Consider the following 26552-nt stretch of genomic DNA (forward strand, 5'->3'; position numbering starts at 1 on the left):
TTAAAAACCCGCATACCGATTTTCGTCCGAGACGCGTCCAATGTGCCCTCAGCCAGCCTCACATGTGCCGCTCCGTCCCATTGTTTACCAGCCAGCCTCCGCGGTAACATCCAAGCATACACTCGGAATATTTCGTATTATTACAGTATTTTCGGTGCTGTTTCTGGAAAATAAGTGACCATGGGCCCCAAGAAAGCTTCTAGTGCCAACCCTGTGGTAAAAAGGGTGAGAATTAGTATGGAAATTAAGAAAGATTTTGAAGGGTTTGGGGCTAACCCTGAGAAGCCTATGCCAGTTGTGGAATCCATTGTGCCTACTTCAAAGATTAAGGAAATGTGTGCAGAGTGGGTTGAACTGCAAACCTTTATAGATGAAAATCACCCTGACACAGCTGTTGCAAGCCGTGCTTGTGACTATTTCAATGACAATGTTATGGCCCATTTTAGGAAAGTCTTGAAGGAACGGGAGGTACAGAGCTCTATGGACAGATTTGTTGTGCGACAGAGGTCCAGTGACTCTCAAGCTGGTCCTAGTGGCATTAAAAGAAGAAGGGAAGTAACCCCAGAAAAGGACTTGCTACCTCAAGTCCTAATGGAAGGGGATTCCCCTTCTAAACAGTAAGAAGATAATGCTCTCCCCTCCTCCCATCCCATCAATCATCACCAGATCTTCAATAAAAGTAAGTGTCATGTAATTGTGCATGCCTTTTTCAGTTTGTGTGTATTAAAATTAACATTTCATGTGGTAAAAAAAAATTTTTTTCATACTTTTGGGCGTCTTGCACGGATTAATTTTATTTCCATTATTTCTTATGGGGAAAATTCATTCGCATAACGATTATTTCGCATAACGATGAGCCCTCTTGCACGGATTAAAATCGTTAACCGGGGGTCCACTGTATATCCATTGCTCCTCTAAAACATGTACATCCTGAAGCCTACCCATCAACCTTTTACCTACATAATCTAACAAACTACTTTCATCACGTGCTACATCATATCTTGTATACTTATTTATCTTCTTTTTCATAAAATATGTATTACTTATTATCAAACCTCTTTCTACACACAGCTCAATTAAAGGCTCCCCATTTTAATTTACCCCTGGCATCCCAAATTTAAATACTACTCCCTCTACATTTTTACCCACTTTAGCACTGAGATCCCCAACCACATGTACTCTCTCACTTGGTTCAAAACTCCCCATGCACTCCCTCAACATTTCCCAGAATCTCAATATCTATCTATATCTATCTATATCTATATCTATGTCTATCTATATCTATCTATATCTATATCTATCTATATCTATCTATCTATATCTATCTATCTATACCTATATCTATCTATCTATATCTATCTAGCTATATCTATATCTATCTATCTATATCTTTCTATATCTATCTATATCTATCTATATCTATCTATCTATCTATCTATCTATCTCTCTCTCTCTCTCTCTCTCTCTCTCTTTTTTTCAGGTGCATAAACACTTACTACAACCCACTTTTCACATCCAACCTTTATTTTACTCAACATAATCCTTGAATTTATACTCTTAAAAATAAGAGTATATACACTTAAATTCCTGTAACCCAGCACTATTAAAAACAATCCCCATCTACCAAAGCCCTGGTGTCATCAAGAGCATAAACTGTAAATTTATATACATTTGGTTCAACTTGAATAAGACTCTCTTTGAAAATGTGCGTTAAATTGTTTGTAACTAGTGTTGCCAGTTATACATAAATATTTTCACTTTTAATCCTCAAGGTTTCTCTTTAAGCATTAAAAGTCACAAGACATAACAAACACAGAGTAAACTAAAATTGTCTTCATGTAAATAGCAATTTAACAATATATGTATATATGTTTAAGCCTCAAATAACGACCTACAAAATTGTTTTATACTAAAATTGTCATTTTAACTTATCAGTCGCCTTCCACTGAGGCAGGGTGACCCAAAAAAGAAGAAACATTTAGTAATTTATACAGGAGAAGGGGCTACTAGCCCCTTGCTCCCATCATTTTAGTTGCCTCTTATGACATGCGTGGTTTCACACTAAGTATGGAAACTAAATTTTCACAAATTTATAACCTGTAACTTCTTATTCACAACTGCTTGAGAATATCTGAACCTACATTTCTTAACTACGAAAGGGAAAAATGTACAAACACCACCTCTGACTTATTTAGTTCCAATTTCACTCTGCTTACTACTTACGTGTCTAAATATCTTCGAGTGATTAATTTCTCAAAAAACTATGACCGAATCTACGAGACTTGGCTGTAAAAGAACCATTTTTGGGTGAATAGGAGGTAGTATGAGGCCAAAAAATGTGAGCGTCTACTTAAAAAAAATAAAAGGCAAATTGGTTATGCATACAACCATAAATATACAGTATTATACACAAGAGCTTTTTTGGCACTTTATCTGAAGGGTTACTTTTATTTACCCTTGAACCTGTGTGTGTGGGGGAAAGGGGTACATACTCACAGTGGCTACAGATAATACATAAAAATTTTGGCATAGAAGGTACAATTTAGAGTAGCAAGGAAAAAGACTATCGTTTCACACAGAACTTAATATTTAAGCAAATTTTTTCTTTCCTTTTTTTTGAACAGAGTACTTTTGGACATCAAGGATCAAATTACTTGATTGTGTGAATAAAACTGAGCATATAAGTGTATATTAATATCTTTGAGAATTCCTCTCACATTAAAGCCTCAGTTTAAGATCCTAGCTGACCCAAAGGTACTTTGGTAATGCTCTCTGGAAAATGAACACCGTTTAGAACAATTACATTAACATGCCCGCATCACGCAAACTGGCCTTTGTGAAAGGGAGGGGAGGGATTGGGGATGGTGCAAAATTTACACTAGATTCATGGAAGAGTGCTTTTTTTTTTTTTTTTTTTAAGTGGTGGAGTAGCAACTCTGAACCTTAGCACAAGTGACAGCAAGGGACATTATTCCTCTCTGCAAGACTGGAAAATTAAGCCTTACTGCTGCATGCTGTCAATATAACTAATTATGAATACATCTAAAGAGGAATGAAGTTATCATAGCTTAATTCTTCCCTCAAAAGATTGCATCCTCATCTATATGTACAGTAACATACAAGACAGTTTGATCAATCAATCAAGGTAACAGAATTACATCACACTAACATACCAAACCTCAAGTAACAATGCTTCATAATTGGTCTGGTATAATAATTCACTTCTGCCATTCATGCCACATGATAACCAGAATCATATTAGCCTACAAGACATGACCTCTACGACTGAAATATGCAATGACTGTCTGCAAATGGTCTAGCTTCTATGCTGTATGGTTCTCAGTCTTACACATGCACACATCACATATACAGCATGGCTGAGCCTGTGATGAAGTGAAAGCTAAATTCTACCAGATTATTGATGACAAAATAGCAAATCTCACTCATATAGCACTGCTTACTTATAAATTAAAATGCATCAATACAAATAAAGAATGCATTGCTCAGAAAAAATGCATAACTAAAATTAACAGACAGACCTATGTTTCAATTTATGATTGCCTCCACCTATGGTTAATTCATACCTTCATCTCATCCACATTATGTTTTATTATCAACATCAAGATTTAATAATTATATCAGTTAGTAATTGCTACATGCTGTAATTATTAGAGAAAGATCATTATATTATTTAAATCACTAATATCATTAATCCAGAAAATAAATTATAATGGTGTTTTTAAAACATTTTAAAACATTTAAGATCAACTATTATGGCATTGTGTTAATTTCCAAATATAACATTACTATCAGCATATTTATCACATTTAAAATATGGTTCACATAAGAGTTGATCTTATTTTCATTATTGCCTCTGCCAATTCTCTGCAATCTTCAATTAGTTTTACCTGTTGTAAAGCAAGATGAATTAGGACATTCTCACTTTATCAAATATGCAATATTATTAAAGTGGGGGAAAGAAGATCTTCAAGAATGAACTATACAAAAAGCTAAAATTATACAACAATATCCTACTTTATTCTAAGAAGCAACATAGAAAGAGAAACAGTGCTTTCATCACTGTTCTCTAAACTCTACCAAAAAGATGATAAATTGGAGGGAGACAGATTAAAACCGAAGATAAAAAAAAATTGGTTATTGCTGCCTACCGTCAGACTCCTTTTTATCATCCTTTTCCTCAAGGTCAAGGTCTTCAGCATGGGTAATCCACTCAAGATACCCTCGAAGATCTTCCTCTATTTGCTGCTTTTCTCTAAGCTTTCTGAAGTCTCCACGGGCTTTAGCTTTCTCTCTTTCCTTTGAGAATTCTCTAGTAGGGAACACACATAGCTAGGGTTAGTGCTTGCTACAGCTATTCTAATCTCACTCTTACTGGGTAAGTATCAACACATATTACCTTGATGCTAATCACACTAATGTAGGTAAAGGAGAGCAAAGCAACACTAAGTCACCTTAGCCAGCTAAGTATTGCCAATAAAAGTATAAAATTAAAAACCTGCATAATTTACAACTCTCTTGGCAATTATAACTGTAAATATTACTACAGATGAAGATATACTTAAGATTACCATATTTCTTGTTCTACATTTTAGACCAGAGGCTACTAGTGAGACACTGACTAAGGTGAAAAGTGACACTATTGCACTGGGATAGGGCAGTTCCAAGCTCAGCTGATGTCTGTAGTTTCTGCCTCATTCTCCAACAATTCTTGATAACTCTGGAAGACTGTGAGCCCTGTGATACAATGGCAGTTAGCTAAACTACTTTTGGATTAGTGAGGGGTGTTAGCAAGGCACCAGAGGTTTCACTGATTCTCTCCCTACCATCTGTTTCCGTCTTCTCGTCTCCTTCCATCTCTATATCTTCAGCTGCAGTTATCCATTCCAGATAACCTCTCAAATCCTCCTCAATTTGTTGCTTTTTCCGTAATTTCATGAAGTCTCCTCGTGCCTGTGCTTTTTCTCTTTCTTTGGAGAACTCTCTGTCATGGGGCAAATGACAGGTTAACTTAGCACATTACTACAGGCCATCTTATTTTGCTTTCTTTAATTACCTCTTCTTGTAGAGGTAGAGGATGAACTAGGTAAGGAGGACTGAGTGAAAATATAATAAAATGATTTATGTACTGATGGTCTTAAATATTTACAGATATAAGCCTGATAATTTCTGATATTATTCAACCCGTTCTTTCACCATGAGTGATAATTGTACAGATATGAATATTTGTGGTTACACACAGCCACTTCATTTTCAGACATCTCATGGTCATTTTTGAATTTGCATATTTGTGGTTAATTTTTTTTTTTTTACTTATTAACCCAGCATAACCCAACATAGTCATCACAATAAAAAAAATGAAGAAAATAGTACATTTAAATTTGCAGGAAACTATGAAATTGACATTGGATACCTCATATGGAAATTAACATTACAAAATGATGATAATTACATTTTTAAATACACTTATTCATTGTAATTAGAAAGAATTAAGAACACAACCTGGGAACACTGTAATGGATTCATCACGACTTCAATAATCAGTAAATTGATGCTTATAGTGATTGTTGATCAACCTATAAAGATCCAACTTAGAAACTAATAATGAATACATACCCTTCCAATGAAAACTTAAATAAATCTACGAGTCAAATGAACTAGAAAGTCATGGATACTCACTCACATACATTGCTACTGAAATGTTCATGGGAGGAAAACAAGAGACCCAAAGTAATCATATATTAATTCTAACTACACAAGGAGATTTCACAACTTCAATTCAGTCTTTGTCTAGTACTTAGTACAAAATTTTCATTATGACCTGAATCCTATGCAAATATTTATATGGGATGCAAGAACCCAAGTTGCAGAGACCTGCTTTAAGAATTCAAAGGTCACTGAACAGGATAACCATCTCATAAAACACAATAAAGATGGAAAAAGTTTCTCTTAACACTGTAGATTTTCCTTGTAAATACAAGTGAAATGACAAATCTTTGGGAAATAAATGATGAAAACTATTTTTGCATATTTCATTATATTCTTGTCAAGTAAAGAAAGACAGGGATGTAGTACTGTGGCATGAAGTGTGATAAAATATATGATAAAAATAAGATAAATATAAATATATGTTGTGTATCTTTATACATATATGCTTCTAAACTGTTGTGTTCTGAGCACCTCTGCAAAAACAGTGATTATGTGTGAGTGGGTGAAAGTGTTGAATGATGAAAGTATTTTCTTTTTGGGGATTTTCTTTCTTTTTGGGTCACCCTCCCTCGGTGGGAGATGGCCGACTTGATAAAAAAAAAAAAAAAAAAAAAAAAGTGCCCAGGGATGATAATATTGTACTGCATTGCTGGGTGGCCATGTTAATAGTTCAGAAGATCATTTGAATTCTGAAGTCCATTCATTTCTGGCAAGACGGCTAGTAAATGAATGATGGTGAATGTGTTTTCTTCATTGGGTCACCCTATCTTGGTGGGAAATGGCTAATCAAAACAAAAAAAAAAATACTGTTCAGTTACTGAGTTAAGCAAAACTGAAAGGCATGAAAAACTGGAACACTTCTAGTCATTAGTGTCAAAACAGCCAAGCAGTGATAGTTATGCTTGACTGTTTAATTAGCTGTCATAATTGCAAGCACTCTACTATCAGAAAAATGAGAAATACTGTGTTACGAAATTCGAGAATGATACTAATGTGATGCCAAGGTGATGCTATTCTGAAGGGTTCATAAAGAAATAATCCACAATATTTACTAATCTAATAAAGAAGTCCAAACATATGTATTATGTAAACAGATTTAACCCTTTCAGGGTCCAGAGGCCAAGCTTCAAAGTGTGCACCAGTGTCCAAGAATTTTCAAAAAATAATTTTGTTATTTTTTCTTATGAAATGGAAGAGAATCTTTTTCTGAAGGTAATAAAAGAAAAAGTATGAAATTTGATAGAAAACTGACGAAAGTATGCTCTCGCGAATTTTCATGTGTCAGCGATATTTACGCATTGGCGATTTTGCCGACTTTGACTCCCATTTTAGGCCAATTACATTATTCCAGTCGACCAAATTCTTAGCTATTCCACTAGTATTACTTCTATTCTATTCTATCGACTGAGCACAAGAATTCGCCAAGTCACCTGTTTCAACTACAAAATTAATGCAAAGTTCAAAATACTCCAAATTCAAAACAGTCCAGAATAAACAAGGCAGGCATTCCTGGCACTAAACTAACATTTCCTCTGTTCATTAGTTATGTTTTCAGGCTTTACTAATGAATTCCATTTTGATTTTTTATTCACATAATGAATTTTTACTCAAACCAAAAGATAGAATATCTACTGTTATGCAATATTGTAATAATTGTATAAATAATATCACCACAATTTTTTTTTTTTTTTTATCACACTGGCCGATTCCCACCAAGGCAGGGTGGCCCGAAAAAGAAAAACTTTCACCATCATTCACTCCATCACTGTCTTGCCAGAAGGGTGCTTTACACTACAGTTTTTAAACTTCAACATTAACACCCCTCCTTCAGAGTGCAGGCACTGTACTTCAAATCTCCAGGACTCAAGTCCGGCCTGCCGGTTTCCCTGAACCCCTTCATATATGTTACTTTGCTCACACTCCAACAGCACGTTAAGTATTAAAAACCATTTGTCTTCATTCACTCCTATCAAACACGCTCACGCATGCCTGCTGGAAGTCCAAGCCCCTCGCACACAAAACCTCCTTTACCCCCTCTCTCCAACCTTTCCTAGGCCGACCCCTACCCCGCCTTCCTTCCACTACAGACTGATACACTCTTGAAGTCATTCTGTTTCGCTCCATTCTCTCTACATGTCCGAACCACCTCAACAACCCTTCCTCAGCCGTCTGGACAACAGTTTTGGTAATCCCGCACCTCCTCCTAACTTCCAAACTACGAATTCTCTGCATTATATTCACACCACACATTGCCCTCAGACATGACATCTCCACTGCCTCCAGCCTTCTCCTCGCTGCAACATTCATCACCCATGCTTCACACCCATATAAGAGCGTTGGTAAAACTATACTCTCATACATTCCCCTCTTTGCCTCCAAGGACAAAGTTCTTTGTCTCCACAGACTCCTAAGTGCACCACTCACTCTTTTCCCCTCAGCAATTCTATGATTCACCTCATCTTTCATAGACCCATCCGCTGACACGTCCACTCCCAAATATCTGAATACATTCACCTCCTCCATACTCTCTCCCTCCAATCTGATATTCAATCTTTCATCACCTAATCTTTTTGTTATCCTCATAACCTTACTCTTTCCTGTATTCACCTTTAATTTTCTTCTTTTGCACACCCTACCAAATTCATCCACCAATCTCTGCAACTTCTCTTCAGAATCTCCCAAGAGCACAGTGTCATCAGCAAAGAGCAGCTGTGACAACTCCCACTTTGTGTGTGATTCTTTATCTTTTAACTCCACGCCTCTTGCCAAGACCCTCGCATTTACTTCTCTTACAACCCCATCTATAAATATATTAAACAACCACGGTGACATCACACATCCTTGTCTAAGGCCTACTTTTACTGGGAAATAATTTCCCTCTTTCCTACATACTCTAACTTGAGCCTCACTATCCTCGTAAAAACTCTTCACTGCTTTCAGTAACCTACCTCCTACACCATACACTTGCAACATCTGCCACATTGCCCCCCTATCCACCCTGTCATACGCCTTTTCCAAATCCATAAATGCCACAAAGACCTCTTTAGCCTTATCTAAATACTGTTCACTTATATGTTTCACTGTAAACACCTGGTCCACACACCCCCTACCTTTCCTAAAGCCTCCTTGTTCATCTGCTATCCTATTCTCCGTCTTACTCTTAATTCTTTCAATAAAAACTCTACCATACACTTTACCAGGTATACTCAGCAGACTTATCCCCCTATAATTTTTGCACTCTCTTTTATCCCCTTTGCCTTTATACAAAGGAACTATGCATGCTCTCTGCCAATCCCTAGGTACCTTACCCTCTTCCATACATTTATTAAATAATTGCACCAACCACTCCAAAACTATATCCCCACCTGCTTTTAACATTTCTATCTTTATCCCATCAATCCCGGCTGCCTTACCCCCTTTCATTTTATCTACTGCCTCACGAACTTCCCCCACACTCACAACTGGCTCTTCCTCACTCCTACAAGATGTTATTCCTCCTTGTCCTATACACGAAATCACAGCTTCCCTATCTTCATCAACATTTAACAATTCCTCAAAATATTCCCTCCATCTTCCCAATACCTCTAACTCTCCATTTAATAACTCTCCTCTCCTATTTTTAACTGACAAATCCATTTGTTCTCTAGGCTTTCTTAACTTGTTAATCTCACTCCAAAACTCTTTCTTATTTTCAACAAAATTTGTTGATAACATCTCACCCACTCTCTCATTTGCTCTCTTTTTACATTGCTTCACCACTCTCTTAACCTCTCTCTTTTTCTCCATATACTCTTCCCTCCTTGCATCACTTCTACTTTGTAAAAACTTCTCATATGCTAACTTTTTCTCCCTTACTACTCTCTTTACATCATCATTCCACCAATCGCTCCTCTTCCCTCCCACACCCACTTTCCTGTAACCACAAACTTCTGCTGAACACTCAACACTACATTTTTAAACCTACCCCATACCTCTTCGACACCATTGCCTATGCTCTCATTAGCCCATCTATCCTCCAATAGCTGTTTATATCTTACCCTAACTGCCTCCTCTTTTAGTTTATAAACCTTCACCTCTCTCTTCCCTGATACTTCTATTCTCCTTGTATCCCATCTACCTTTTACTCTCAGTGTAGCTACAACTAGAAAGTGATCTGATATATCTGTGGCCCCTCTATAAACATGTACATCCTGAAGTCTACTCAACAGTCTTTTATCTACCAATACATAATCCAACAAACTACTGTCATTTCACCCTACATCATATCTTGTATACTTATTTATCCTCTTTTTCTTAAAATATGTATTACCTATAACTAAACCCCTTTCTATACAAAGTTCAATCAAAGGGCTCCCATTATCATTTACACCTGGCACCCCAAACTTACCTACCACACCCTCTCTAAAAGTTTCTCCTACTTTAGCATTCAGGTCCCCTACCACAATTACTCTCTCACTTGGTTCAAAGGTTCCTATACATTCACTTAACATCTCCCAAAATCTCTCTCTCTCCTCTACATTCCTCTCTTCTCCAGGTGCATTTGTGAACGTATATTAGACCCACCAGCAAGCGTGTATTAGACGTGAGGTCATTTGTTTACTCTTGAACATCGGCAAAAATTTAACATTTCTGCTACTTTGAGCTCAGTTTCAAGCCTTTTCCAGTACTAAAACTAATTAACCCTTAAACAGTCGAAACGTATATATATAGCGGTCCCTCGTTTTTCGTAATTAATCCGTTCCTGGAGGAGCTACTATAAATGAAATTTACGATTTGCGAATCAATTTTCCCCATAAGAAATAATGTAAATACAATTAATCCGTTCCTGACACCCAGAAGTATTAAAACAAAAAAAATTTTTACATGAAATATACATATAGTACATAAACAATACAATGGGAAATGATGAATGAAACATTAACAGCATAAAACTTACCTTTATTAGAGATTCTTCTTAGTGTATGGGAGACTGGAGGAGGAGAGAGATTGGATTGTTTACAGTTTGGAAGGGGAATCCCCTTCCAGCAACACCTCAGGTACCAATTGCTTCTCTGGGGATGCTTCTCTTCTCTGTTTCTTAATGCCACTAGGATCACCTTGAGAGTCACTCTAGTCCTGTTTCGCAAAGTAACTGTGGAGAGAGCTCTGTTTCTGGCGTCTCTTTAACCCTTTGAGGGTTTTCGTCATACTAGTACGTCTTACGCGTAGGGGTTTTTGACGTACTAGTACTCATAAATTCTAGCGGCCTCAAATCTAGTGGGAGAAAGCTGGTAGGCCTTCATATGAAAGAATGGGTCTATGTGGTCAGTGTGCACAGTCTAAAAAAAATCCTGCAGCACACAGTGCATAATGAGAAAAAAAAAACTTTGACCATTTTTTTTAATAAATCAGCGACTTTGCAGTGTATTTTCGTATGGTATTTATTGTTGTATTCTAGTTTTCTTGGTCTCATTTTATATAATGGAAGACATATTACAGAAATTGAGATGATTTTGACTGGTTTTACAAAGAAAGGTGCCTTGAAATTGAGCTCAAAGTAGCAGAAATGTTCGATTTTTACCAAACTTCAAAAGTAAACAAATCGTGCCAAGCGTGCAATACACATCAACTGGTGAGTCTAATATTCTTTCACAAGTGCACCAATAATATTTATACCATTTTTTACACTAATGCAGTAGTCTGCATAACAGTAAATCTTATATTTTTTTGTGAAAATAAAAATTCAAAGTGGAAAGCAAAAGAATATAAGAGGGGCCTTGAGACATGACTAATGACAAGAGGAAATGTCATTTTAGTGCCAGGAATGTCTTTCTTGTTTATTCTGGACCCTATTCGGAAATTGGCATCTTTTGAAATTTGTGTGAAATTGGCAAAATTGCTAAATTCTGACCACTGTACTGGATAGTTGAATTTCATAAATGAGTGGTTTCTTGCACCCATTCGATGGAAAAAATGGAGTTCTAGCGAAATATTCATGTTTTTTGTCGACTAGTACAGTGAAATTGGCCGAAAATGGGGCTCAAAGTGGGCAAAATCGCCGATGCGTAAACATCGCCAAGACCGCTAACTTTGCGAGAGCATAATTCCGTAAGTTTTCTATCAAATTTCAAACTTTTGGTGTCTTTATGATCGGGAAAAGATTCTCTATCTTTTCATAAGAGAAAATAATTTTTTTTTTTTTTTAAATTTGGCCGACCCTGAGAACGAGTTTCGGAGAGGGCCTGTCGACCCTCAAAGGGTTAACACTTCCCTAAAATGGCCCAAGACTTTGTCACTGTACATATTTCTCACCTTCTTTACCACAGGCTTGGCACTAGGAGCTTTCTTTGGAGCCATGATAGCTTATTTAGTACTTGCAAGCACTGAAATGAGTGGAATATTGAAATATTTCGTAGGAGCACTTGAGGTGACCTTCACTCACTGGTAAACAATGCCAGACTGGCTGGGTAGGGAGGCCACCTTGGCTCACACCGTGCGTACGCGTCCCGGACGAACTACTATTCGCGAGTCAACCTATGAAAATTGAGTCCATGTTTATACGAAAATACCCCTATGATTGGCGAAATCTACGATTGCCGAGGACTACGAAAAGCGAGGGACCACTGTACGTTCATGCGCGTAGCGCCCCAAACGTATATATACGTTTTCTTTGTCATTCATTCAACATTGCCACAATAAGCCTGAGTCACCTAGACATGAGAGAATGGGTGTGCGCACTCACTGTGTGCCATATTAAAATAATTGGGCATGCCTGGGTACCATATGCTCTTTTTTCCTTTTAAAAGAAAAGATTTTTTTCCTTAAAAAATTTGGGGCGCTACGCAAGTGAACGTATATATACGTTTGGACCGTTTAAGGGTTAAAATCATCTCTATTTCTGTAATATATCTTCCATTCAATCAACTATAAAAAACATACGAAAAAACACTGCGAAGTCGCTGGTTTAATAAAAAATTAAAGTCTCAGTTTTTTCTCTCATTATGCACTATGTGCTGCAGAATTTGCTTTATGTGGTGCACACATACCACAGAGATGTATTCTCTCATATCTAGGCCAAAATTTACCGCTCACAGCTTATCAGAGTGAGCCGAGCTCATGACGTAGATCTACTGTTTGGACCCTCAACGTAAAGCCGTAGATCTACGGCACGGACCCTCAAAGGGTTAATGAAATAAAAGGTGAAATGAAAAAGACCTGGAAACCTGAAATTTTGGGCTCTAGAAAGCTGTCTAGAAACAGAAAGATTAACTTAGTGAAATCTGATGAACCACACATACAGCCTATAGACACTGCCAACAACTTGAATGCCTTCTTTTTTACTATACGATCAAAACTAGCAAGCAAAATCCCAAACATAAATACTCAACCACAAGACTACTTCACTGATAATTACCCACATATTCTATGTATAGCACCAACAAATCCAACTTAAGTCTCACTAATAATTAAATCATTAAAAAACAAGGCAGGAGACCTAAATAACTTGCCACCAATCATGTATAAAAAAGCAGCTCTTGTGCTGTCCCCCATTATTGCAACACTATTTAACAAATCTGTTGAATCTTCAACAATCGCATCTATACTCAAGACAGCAAGGGTCACCCCGATCCTCAAAGGAGGCGATCCTACAGAACTAAATAACTACAGACCAATATCTAACTTGCCTTTGCTCCCTAAAATCTTCGAAAAAATGACACAAACAAATCTACTCCTACCTCCTATCCCATAACATACTGAACCCCTGCCAGTTTGGGGTTTGGCTGAAAAAAGCACAAATGATGCAATTATTCAGATGCTCGAATTACTATATACAGCACTTTAAAGAAATTAATATCCTGTGGGGCTCTTCGTAGACCTACGGAAAGCAATGGATACAGTAGACCACAATATCTTGCACCTAAAACTAGAGCATTACGGGGATCCTAGGTCCTCTACTTATGCCTTCTCCCACCCAAACCCGACTATATTTTATTAACACTGTAAACAGCGAGCTACACAAAATATCAAACTGGATGATGACCAACAAACTTACTCTCAATATAGACAAAACCTTCTTCATGCTTCTGGAAACAGAGCACTAAATATCCAGCTAAACATATCGATAAATGGTTCACTCATTACAAAACACACTGAGGGCAAATTTCTAGGTCTCCACCTTGACTGTAATCTTAAATTTCAGACCCACATCCAGCATATAACTAAGAAAGTTTCCAAAACAGTAGGCATCCTTTCCAAGATACGATACTATGTACCCCAAAGGGCACTCCTTACCATATATCACTCTCTAATATACCCTTACCTCACCTATGGTATTTGTGTTTGGGGATCTACCATGGCCAATCACCTTAAACCTTTAATAACTCAACAAAAAGTGACAGTGCAGATGATCACAAACTCCTGCACCAGACAACACATCCCACCACTCTTTAAAAGCTTGAACTTACTTAAGATACAAAATATACACTTATTATTGTGCCTACTATATATACAGAACATTGGTTTAGAAAGACACGTAAGCAAACACTATAACATATTTATTAGAAAACGTTTCGGTCCTGGGACCTTGTTCTAATAAACATGTTATAGTAAACCATGTTCTAATAAACATGTTATAGTGTTTGCTTACGTGTCTTTCTAAACCAACTTGTCGGTATTTATTACCAAGGTTTATACCATACAGAACATTAAACTCCAATATCAACCCTCCACTCAAACTTCGTCTAGACAGCTTCAACAGAACACACAGGCATAACATGAGACACAAAGCACTTTTTGACATCCTCGTGTCTGTCTCACACTATGCAAAAATGCAGTGTACATAAAGGGCCTGAAGATCTGGAACTCTGCCCGAAACAGCAAGAGGTCCCATGCCCACAAATCAATTTAGGACTACTCAAAAATCACCTCATCTCTCAATAACAGCCATACCCACACTAGTATGCTAAACTCTAACCAAATTTAAAGCAACTCTCCCAAATAATTTATTATCCCTTAACTATTAAGCCATTTGACACAGTTGACCACAATCTCTTGCACCTCAAACTGAATCATTACGGCATAAGAGGACATTCTCTTGACTACCTAAAATCCTATCTTAACGACAGACACCAGTATGTACATGCAAATGGAGTCAACCCGCTATCCAACCTGTAGCTGTAGGAGTACCCTAAGGTAGTGTCCTAGGCCCACTCCTCTTTCTCATCTTCATCAATGGTCTCCCCAATGCATCCCAACTCCTTACACCAGTTCTATTCGCAGATGACACTACATATGTCTACTCCCATTCAGACCCAGCTGTGTTTGAAAACACTGTAAACAATGAACTGCTAAAGATATATGCTTGGATGATGACCCACAAACTCACACTCAACATAGACAAAGCATACTTCATGCTGTTTGGCAACAGAGCCTCAAATATTCAACACAACATACTGTTAAATGGTTCCCCTATATCAAGACACACAGAGGGCAAATTTCTAGGTCTTCTCCTTGACTGTAATCTTAAATTTCAGTCCCATACCCATCACATAGCCAAGAAAATTTCCAAATCAGTAGGAATCCTTTCCAAGATGTGCTACTATGTACCACAAACGACTCTCCTTACCCTGTACCACTCTCTAATATATCCTTACCTCACCTATGGTATCTGTGCCTGGGGCTCAACCACAGCCAACCACCTTAGACCCTTAATAATGCAACAAAAAGCTGCTGTACAGGTGATAACCAGCTCCTGTGCTAGACAGCACATCCCACCACTTTTCAAAAGACTCAACTTGCTAAATATACAAGACATACACTCTTATTATTGTGCCTACTACATATACAGAACTTTAAACTCCACTGTAAACCCTCCCCTAAAACTACTCCTCGACAGTTACAACAGAATGCACAGTCACAATACAAGGCATAAAGCACTTTTCAACATCCCTCGAGTAAGACTCTCACTATGCAAAAACGCTATGCACATAAAAGGCCCAAAGATCTGGAATTTGCTACCGGAACAGGTCAAGGATCCCCAGACAACTTATAAATTTAGGACTCTGCTAAAAAATCATCTTATCTCACAATATTAACCAAATCAACCAAACATCTACTGACTAGTTTTATCATGTGACCTCCTGGCTTTTAATTCTGCCATTCCATAAAATATTACCACCTGCACCATTCCTTGTAAATTAGATTTTGTACTAAGTATACACAAGTTTTATCAAGTCCAAATAAGATTGTAAAACAGCTAACCACTATTCCATGTTTAGTTTTAAGTATAATTACTATGTACTATTATTCTTATCTAGTTTTAATTAGTTACTATGTACACCTACCATCTGACTTACGACCTGCTCGAATTACGACTATTCGACTTAAGACCGTGTTTTGTATGCCAAATTTCTGGGAAATAAACAACTGTTTGTGTTGTACACAGTGTTTATCCTAAACCTTACAGTATAAAATACAGTACTAACAGCATAAAAAGTAAAGTAAAAAATGAAATACCAAAATAAAACAATAAAATAAAGTCATTACAAAAATGTGATGTTGATATTCAATAGTAAGGTTCGACTTACGTCCATTTCAACTAACGACCGGTTTGTTGGAACCAAACTCGGTTGTAAGTCGGATGGTACCTGTATTAGGATTAGTTTGCCCGAAATGCCTTTGCATGATCGTGGCTATCTTTGTACTGAATAGTACTTATAATCTACCACACTTCAGCTGCCTCGACTTAAGTAGTCTTTAAGTATTAGGTTAAGTCTGCCCGAAATGCCTCAGCATGATAGTGGCTTTCTTTGCACCAATCAAATTATGAAATGTAAACATACATAGTAACCTTAGCAAAGAAATGAAGTTATGATTTTGATTTTGATTGATTGACTGACTAGAGATATTTCCCTAACCCTTACTGAAAACACTTCCTGAAACTGTTCATCTTAATAACCTTTTCACTGTCGGTGCCATAATATTACAGCTTGCAAGCCAGTGTTGGTGCCGTAGTATTAAACCACAATTTTAGCAGCTTCAAATCTAGTGGGAGAAAGCTGGTCTGTGGTCAGTGTGCGCAGTATAAAAAAAATCGGGGAGGCCGCAGTGCATTGTGGGAGTGTCAATTCAGTTTGCCTTGTTCACCATGCTTAGCGGTAAGGAATACCTCACTCCCCCAGCAAACTGGGACTCTTCCCCTCCTAAGTGATAGTTCTAACACAGATGGAAGTGTCAGTGAAGACGAATTTCATGGTTTTGAGGAGTTAGTGACCGACAGCAATGCCCAGGATACCAGATACAGATAGTGAAAAGGGAAGACAGAGTGGGTGGTGGGGAAGACTGTGTGGGTGGTGGGGAAGGCAGGGAGGGGTGGTGGGGAATATGGTGTGGGAGGGGAGGATAAGATTTCATTCAGATTTTCAACCCCAGAGGGTTAGCCACCCAGGATAACCTAAAAAAGGCAGTGCATCATCGAGGACTGTCTGTCTTATTTCCATTGGGGTCTTCAATCATGTCCCCCCAGGATGCGACCCATACCAGTCAACTAACACCCAGGTACCTATTGGCTGCTAGGTGAACAAGACAAGTGAAAGGAAATGCGTCAAACCCTGCCGGGAATCGAACCTGGTCCCTCAGTGTGTGAAGCGAGAGCTTTGCCAGCCAGGCCACGGGGCCACAGGGCATGGGTGGTTGGGAAGATGGCAATGTAAGTAGGTAAATTTAATCGGGTATACATGAATACAGTTACAGGTTTCCTTCAACATTCGCGAGGTGTTAGGCGATCAAGAACCTCGCGAATGTTTGGTGCCCCAATATACTGTAGGGAAATATAATACAATGCTGCTTCCTTAACTTGCTGAACCACGAACAATCATAAAATGCATGAAAACATCGCAAAATATTGTACTATATACATACATGTTATGGTTTAATAACATGCATGTTATTAAATACCACTGCCTCTACCACTGCCTCAACCACTGCCTCTACCACTGCCTCTACCACTGCCTCTACCACTGCCTCTACCACTGCCTCTACCACTGCCTCTACCACTGCCTCTACCACTGCCTCTACCACTGCCTCGTATTTTTGTACAATTTTTCTTTCTTCAATTCTATCGTGTTTTTCAATTTCTTTACCAAAGGGCTGTCACTAGCAAGTTTCTTTGGGCCCATGGTTAATTATGTAGTAGTTGCACTCAATCTACAAGCACCAAACACAATGAATTATTGTGAAATGTTTGGAAGAGTGCAGAGGTTAATGCTCACTCCAACATAAACAAAGCCACACTGACTCACTATGCCTCAACCACTTCCTCCGCCACTGCTTCAACCCTCGTATTTTTGAATAATTTCCTTCTTCAGTTCTATCGTATTATTATTATTAATAACATGCATTATTATTATTATTGTTATTAAATAACCCTGCCTCTGCCACTGTCTCCGCCACTGTCTCAAAACTACTGCCTCAACCACTGCAGTCACACTCAATCTACAAGCACCAAACACAATGAATTGTTTAGAAATGTTTGGAAGAGTGCAGAGGCTAATGCTCACTCCAGCATAAACGATACCTCAACCACTGCCTCCACCACTACTTCAACCCTCATATTTTTGTACAATTTCCTATTTCATTTCTATCATATTATTTTTTTTTTTTCAACAAGTCGGCCGTCTCCCACCAAGGCAGGATGACCCAAAAAGAAAGAAAATAACAAAAAAAAAAAACTTTCATCATCATTCAACACTTTCACCTGACTCACACATAATCATTGCTTTTGCAGAGGTGCCCAGAAGACAACAGTTTAGAAGTATATACGTATAAAAGTACAAAATATATCCCTCCAAACTGCCAATATCCCAAACCCCTCCTTTAGAGTGCAGGCATTGTACTTCCCATTTCCAGGACTCAAGTCCGTTTATATAAAATAACCGGTTTCCCTGAATCCCTTCACTAAATATTACCCTGCTCACACTCCAACAGATCGTCAGGTCCCAAATACCATTTGTCTCCATTCACTCCTATCTAACAAGCTCACGCACGCTTGCTGGAAGTCCAAACCCCTCACCCACAACACCTCCTTTACGCCCTCCCTCCAACCTTTTCGAGGACGACCTCTACCCCGCCTTCCTTCCCCTACAGATTTATACGCTCTCCATGTCATTCTACTTTGAACCATTCTCTCTAAATGACCAAACCACCTCAACAAACCCTCTTCAGCCCTTTGACTAATACTTTTATTAACTCCAAACCTTCTCCTAATTTCCACACTCCAAATTTTCTGCATAATATTTACACCACACATTGTCCTTAGACAGGACGTCTCCACTGCCTTCAACCGCCTCCTCGCTGCAGCATTTACAACCCAAGCTTCACACCCACATAAGAGTGTTGGTACTACTATACTTTCATACATTTCTTTCTTTGCCTCCACAGATAACATTTTTTGCCTCTACATATACCTCAATGCACCACTCACCTTTTTTCCTTCATCAATTCTATGATTAACCTCATCCTTCATAAATCCATCCACTGACACGTCTACTCCCAAATATCTGAAAACATTCACTTCTTCCATACTCCTCCTCCCCAATTTGATTTCCAATTTTTCTTTATCTAAATTATTTGATACTCTCATCACCTTACTCTTTTCTATGTTCACTTTCAACTTTCTACCTTTACACACACTCCCAAATTCATCCACTAACTTTTGCAATTTTTCTTTAGAATACCCATAAGCACAGTATCATCAGCAAAAAGTAACTGTGTCACTTCCCATTTTGTATTTGATTCCCCATAATTTAATCCCACCCCACTCCCGAACACCCTAGCATTTACTTCTTTTACAACCCCATCTGTAAATATATTAAACAACCATGGTGACATTACACATCCCTGTCCAAGACCTACTTTTACCAGGAAATAGTCTCCCCCTCTTCTACACACCCTACCCTCAGCCTCACTATCCTCATAAGAACTCTTTACAGCATTTAGTAACTTACTACCTATTCAATACACTTGCAACATCTGCCACATTGCTTCCCTATCCACTATCATATGCCTTTTCTAAATCCATAAAAGCAATAAAAACTTCCCTACCTTTATCTAAACACTGCTCACATATATGCTTCAATGTAAACACTTGATCTACACATCCCCTACCCACTCTAAAACCTCCTTGCTCATCCGCAATTCTACATTCTGTCTTACCTCTAATTCTTTCAATAATAACCCTACCGTACACTTTTCCTGGTATACTCAGTAAACTTATTCCTCTATAATTTTTACAATCTCTTTTGTCCCCCTTCCCTTTATATAAAGAGACTATACACACTCTCCGCCAATCCCTAGGTACCTTCCCCTCTTTCATACATTTATTAAACAAAAATACCAACCATTTCAACACTATGTCCCCCCTGCTTTTAACATTTCTGTCATGATCCCGTCAGTTCCAGCTGCTTTACCCCCTTTCATTCTACGTAATGCCTCACGCACCTCCCCCATACTCACATCCTGCTCTTCTTCACTCCTAAAAGATGGTATACCTCCCTGGCCAGTGTATGAAATTACCACCTCCCTTTCTTCGTCGACATTTAAAAGTTTCTCAAAGTATTCTCGCCATCTACCCAAAACCTCCATCTCCCCATCTACTAACTCCCCTACTCTGTTTTTAACTGACAAATCCATTTGTTCCCTAGGCTTTCTTAACTTGTTTAACTCGCTCCAAAATTTTTTCTTATTTTCATTAAAATTTCTTGGCAGTGCCTCTCCCACTCTATCATCTGCTCTCCTTTTGCACTCCCTCACCACTGTCTTCACCTTTCTTTTACTCTCCATATACTCTGCTCTTCTTATAACACTTCTGTTTTGTAAATACCTCTCATAAGCTACCTTTTTCTCTTTTATCACACCCTTTACTTCATCATTCCACCACTCCTCTTTCCTCCTGCACCCACCTTCCTATAACCACAAACTTCTGCCCCACATTCTAATACTGTATTTTTAAAGCTATTCCAACCCTCTTCAACCCCCCCACTACTCATACCTGCACCAGCCGACCTTTCTGCCAATAGCTGCTTTTTTTTCACCCAAACTTCCTCCTCCCTTAGTTTATACACTTTCACCTCCCTCTTACTTGTTGCCATTTTCCTCTTATCCCATCTACCTCTTATTCTAACTGTAGCTATTATTATTATTATTATTTGCCGTGTTCAAGAGTAAAGAAATGATGTCACCATCCAATACCTGTCCAAATGGCCATTCCTATATACAGTCATGAATGGGTTGACATTATTTATACTGTAGTTTAATAGCAAATAACGAACAAACAAAACACTCATCACACTGAGTGGCGGGTGAGCTGGCTGCCAGTTGCGGGGGTTGGAGGGAGGATAGTAGGGACGCGTGGGTGGCCGGAAACTTAAATATGATTTGGCAGATGTGTCAAGCCAGCAAAAGTTGAAAACACGAATGTTGAGAGAGACCTGTATATAGATTATCATACATAGCAGCATGTGTAGAGAACCTATGACAACCCAAAAAAGTCAAAGTGACTTATTTCCAGTGTAGGTGGTGGGGAAGACAGTGTGGGTTTCTGTAAACAAGTTTTGTAAACAATATAATAACTATTTGTTAAGTTATTGTGTTACATACAACGAGTGTATACATACATTATGCATTATACTGGTCTCATAGGCCACAAAAGTTACTTGAAAAAAATAAAATATTAAGAAAGAAAACAGAATAAAAGTGAAAATAATATTACCAAGAGTGGCAGTCACCAATGTTGCCATAAGCAGTTCACTTTCTGTCACTTCACGCCTCTATCTCGGTACGTACTTGACGCAAAATTCTTTTTTTCTTTTAAAACACTTGACAGTGAAAGGGTAAAGTTATTACTTCTTTGAGCTCTATATTATCCTAGTACATGTATAGCAAAGACAAACAGAACAAAACTCACCCACTGAGGACACCAAGAATCAGATTCATGACGAAGAAGGCACCCAGAATAATCATGGAAACAAAGAAGATCCACTGCCAACTGTTGCCCATGGCATCTGCAATCTAGAGAATATTTATTATCATTAATTTTATTATTAATTATTAGTTATTTAATTATTTGGAAACACTACAGTTTTAAATAAACTTTGTTGACAAAATTTGACATTATTTCTTATAAAACAAGATAGTATTTAATAAGTTACACATCTCAATACATGCAGATTTAAGGAAAATTATTACAAAAAAATTTCTTCTCCCATAAAAATAAGTTGCTTCAAACAATGTTGCTTGAAAAGTAACAAATTCCCCTTTGTACTGAAATTAAACTTTTGGTTATCAGCAAAACCAAACATATGCAAAAATAAATTAAACAATTGCAGTATTTTCATATAAACTATTTACAGTGGACCTTCGACTTACGATATTAATCCGTTCCAGAGAGCTCATCATTAGACGAAAGTATCGTAAGCTGAATTAATTTTCCACATAAGAAATAATGGAAATCCAATTAATCTGTTCCAGACACCCAAAAGCATGAAAAAAAAATTCTACCACATGAAATATACATTTTCTTACATACAAAAAGAAGGATACATGCACACTATAGCATATTGTGCATGTACTATATTAAATGAAGAATAAATGACACTTACCTTTATTGAAGATGTAGTGATGTGTGATGGGATGGGAGGAGGGGAGATGGAGGTTTATTATTTTTTGGAAGGGGAATCCCCTTCCATAAGGACTTTAGGTAGCAAGTCCTTTTCCTGGTTACTTCCCTTCTTTGTTTTTTAATGCCACTGGGAATAACTTGAGTCACTGGACCTCTGTCACACCAAAAAACTGTCCATAGAGCTCTGTACCTCGCATTCCTTTAAGATTTTCCTAAAGTGGGTCACAACACTGTCCTTGTAAAAGTCACCAGCACGGCTTGCAATAGCTGCGTCAGGGTGAATTTCTTCCATAAAGGTTTGCGCGTCCAACCCACTTTGCACAAATTTCCTTAATCTTTGAAGAAGGCAACTTCCTCAATTTCTCTCTCCCCTCCTCTGAAACAATTTCTTCAGTTGTTGCCTCTTCCTGTTGCACATGCTCTTGCAGCTCATCAGTGGTTAGTTCTTCATCGTCCTCCTCCACCAACTCTTTCACATCCTCCTCACTAACCTCCAACCCCAAGGACTTCCCCAATGCAACAATAGATTCCACAACAGGCATAGGCTCCTCAGGGTTAGCCTCAAACCCTTCAAAATCCCTCTCTTGTACACATTGTGGCCACAATTTCCTCCAAGCAGAGATCGAGGTCCTGTTAGCCACTCCCTCCCAAGCCTTACCTATAAGGTTTGTGCAACTGAGGATACTTAAGTGATCTTTCCAAAACTCTCTTAGGGTCAATCGAGTGTCTGAGGTCACTTCAAAGCACTTTTGAAACATTGCTTTGGTGTACAGTTTTTTGAAATTTGAAATGACCTGCTGGTCCATGGGCTAGAGGAGAGGAGAGGAGTGGTATTAGGAGGCAAAAACTTTACTTTAATAAAACTTAACTCCCCCGAAATTCGCTCTGGCAAGTCTGAAGGATGAGCAGGAGCAGTGTCTAATACCAGGAGGCACTTAAGGTCCATTTTCCAGGAGGTAATTTTTGACAGTGGGGCCAAACAAATGGTAAAACTAGTCATAGAAAATGTCCCTAGTGACCCATGCCTTACTGTTTGCCCTCCACATCACACACAAATTAGCCTTGACGACATTGTTTTTCCTGAACACTGGGAGTTTCAGAGTGATACACGAGTAGAGGCTTCACCCTGTGAGTGCTTTTTCCTCCCGTGTAATGTAGGTCCTGTTTGGCATTTTCTTCCAAAATAGGTCTGTTTCATAACAATTAAACACTTAAGGTTGCAATCCTTTAGCCTCTATGTACCCCTGGAATTCCTGCACATATTTTTCAGCCGCTTTTTTGTCCGAACTGGCAGCCTCACCATGCCTTATCACACTGTGTATACCACTACGATTCTTAAATCTCTCAAACCAACCTTTGCTGGCCTTAAATTCACTAACATCACCACTAGCTGCAGGCATTTTTTTAATTAAATCGTCATGCAACTGCCTTGCCTTTTCACATATGATCGCTTGAGAGATGCTATCTCTTGTTATCTGTTTTTCGTTTATCCACACCAATAACAGTCTCTAAACATCTTCGAGTACTTGCGATCTGTGTTTCGAAAAGATACTTGCAGCTTTTGCAACAACAGCTTCCTTGATTGCCTTTTTGTTGGCCAAGATAGCAGTGATGGTTGATTGGGGTTTGTTGTACAACCTCGCCAGCTCAGAGACACGTACTCCACTCTCATATTTTGCGATCATCTCTTTCTTCATTTCGATTGTAATTTTCACCCTTTTTACCACAGGGCTGGCACATGAAGCTTTCTTTGGGCCCATGGTGGCTTATTTAGCAGTTACAAGCACTAAAAACACTGGAATAATACAAAATGTAAGGAATGTATTCGTGAAAGCGACCACACTGGCTTGTAAACATTGGCACACTAACTCAGGGCAGGGCAGCTAAGCCGCGCTCAGGCCAGAGGGATGCGTGGACACGTTCGGGACGAATGATGTAAGTCGAGTTTTTGTTCGTAGGTCAGGGGAAATTTTTTACAATGAAACGCTTAAGTCGATTTCACCGTTAAAAGATACACAACATATCCCTCCAAACTGCCAATATCCCAAACCCCTCCTTTGAAGTGCAAGCATTGTTCTTCCCATTTCCAGGACTCAAGTCCAGCTATATAAAATAACTGGTTTTCCTGAATCCCTTCACTAAATATTGCCCTGCTCACACTCCAACAGCTTGTCAGGTCCCAAATACCATTCGTCTCCATTCACTCCTAACACACTCGCGCACGCTTGCTGGAAGTCCAAGCCCCTCACCCACAAAACCTCCTTTACCCCCTCCCTCCAACCCTTTCAAGGACGACCCCTACCCCACCTTCCTTCCCCTACAGATTTATACGCTCTCCATGTCATTCTACTTTAATCCATTATCTCTAAATAACCAAACCACCTCAACAAACCCTCTTCAGCCCTCTGTAAAGTTATGACACAGAAATCTGAAGTGGTGAATCAAGACACAGAGTAATGAGATTTCAATTACTATGAGACTGTCTAGATATACGTACTTGACAAAGGCTCACTGAGAAAAACAATTTGAATAAACGGGTTTACTCATAAAAAAAAAAAAAAAAAAGGTTTACTCTGTCTGATTCAGAATTTGTTAGCTTTCACCATCTAATACCCAGAATAATAGAGAGATTAAACAGTAGGACAAAACTAAATGGAAAAAAGCATTAAAAATTTACAGGGCCACAGATATAGAAAAAGCATATGTAGCACATGAAATAAAATTCCCATTCCCCTTATATCTAAGGAGATTGTATCCAAATTAACCTACCACTTTTTTACAGATCAATTACAGCACTTACATAATACATCATGTCTGTCCAGCCCTCCATGGTAATGCACTGGAAAACTGTCAGCATTGCGAGGCCAAAATTATCAAAGTTTGTGATGCCATAATTGGGCCCTTCCCAACCATCTCGGCATACCCAAAATTGACCATCTTTGTTGAGTTCTGAGCAGTTAAAACCTGCTGTACCATTGTCGCATGGATGTGGCACCTCCATTCGATTCCCTGCAAATACAGTTTGTAATAAAAACTTAAGAATATGCAATTTTATGAACAGGTTGGATATACATGTAGCGCTTTATACAGCTTATATAAAAAAACCTCAATCAATCTTTCTTTCAACGCACCAGCCATATCCCACTGAGGCGGGGTGGCCCAAAAGGAAAAACAAAAGTTTCTCCTTTTACATTTAGTAATATATACAGGAGAAGAGGTTACTAGCCCCTTGCTCCTGGCATTTTCGGTGCCTCTTACAACACGCATGGCTTATGGAGGAATAATTCTGTTCCACTTCCCCATGGAGATAAGTGGAATTAAACAAGAACAAGAACTAGTAAGAAAAACGGAAGAAAACCCAGAAGGGTCTGTGTACATATGCTTGTATGTGCAGGTGCAGTGTGACCTAAATGTAAGTAGAAGTAGCAAGACATACCTGTAATCTTGCATGTTTATGAGACAGAAAATAAGACACTAGCAATCCTACCATCATGTAAAACAATTACAGGCTTCCATTTTACACTCGCCTGGCATGACGATAGTACCTCCCTGGGTGGTTGCTGTCTACCAACCCACTACCTAGGAATAATCTAAATATAAAGATATTATCAACCTTGACACAGTTACTTTTTGCTGATGATACTGTGCTTATGGAAGATTCTAAAGAAAAATTGCAAAGGTTAGTGGATGAGTTTGGAAATGTGTGTAAAGGTAGAAAGTTGAAAGTGAACATAGAAAAGAGTAAGGTGATGAGGGTACCAAATGATTTAGATAAAGAAAAATTGGATATCAAATTGAGGAGGAGGAGTATGGAAGAAGTGAATGTTTTCAGATACTTGGGAGTTCACGTGTCGGCGGATGGATTTATGAAGGATGAGGTTAATCATAGAATTGATAGAGGGAAAAAAGGTGAGTGGTGCGTTGAGGTATATGTGGAGTCAAAAAACATTATCTATGGAGGCAAAGAAGGGAACGTATGAAAGTATAGTAGTACCAACACTCTTACATGGGTGTGAAGCTTGGGTGGCAAATGCAGCAGCGAGGAGACGGTTGGAGGCAGTGGAGATGTCCTGTTTAAGGGCAATGTGTGGTGTAAATATTATGCAGAAAATTCAGAGTGTGGAAATTAGGAAAAGGTGTGGAGTTAATAAAAGTATTAGTCAGAGGGCAG

At 38.4% G+C, this 26552-nt stretch overlaps 1 protein-coding gene across 1 annotated transcript in view; it reads right to left on the reverse strand.

Moving 5' to 3' along the window:
• Positions 1–26552, reverse strand: part of LOC128700140 (muscle calcium channel subunit alpha-1-like) — a 139395-nt gene that overhangs the window by 66862 nt on the left and 45981 nt on the right. Inside the window, exons 5-7 of the mRNA XM_070100786.1 lie at positions 25182–25390; positions 21668–21771; positions 4845–5002 (exon numbers count right to left, since the gene is read on the reverse strand). Coding sequence (XP_069956887.1) covers positions 4845–5002; positions 21668–21771; positions 25182–25390 — 471 coding nt within the window. The remainder of the gene's footprint in view (positions 1–4844; positions 5003–21667; positions 21772–25181; positions 25391–26552) is intronic.

Source organism: Cherax quadricarinatus, chromosome 74 (assembly GCF_038502225.1).
Source record: "Cherax quadricarinatus isolate ZL_2023a chromosome 74, ASM3850222v1, whole genome shotgun sequence".
Lineage (NCBI taxonomy): Eukaryota > Metazoa > Arthropoda > Malacostraca > Decapoda > Parastacidae > Cherax > Cherax quadricarinatus.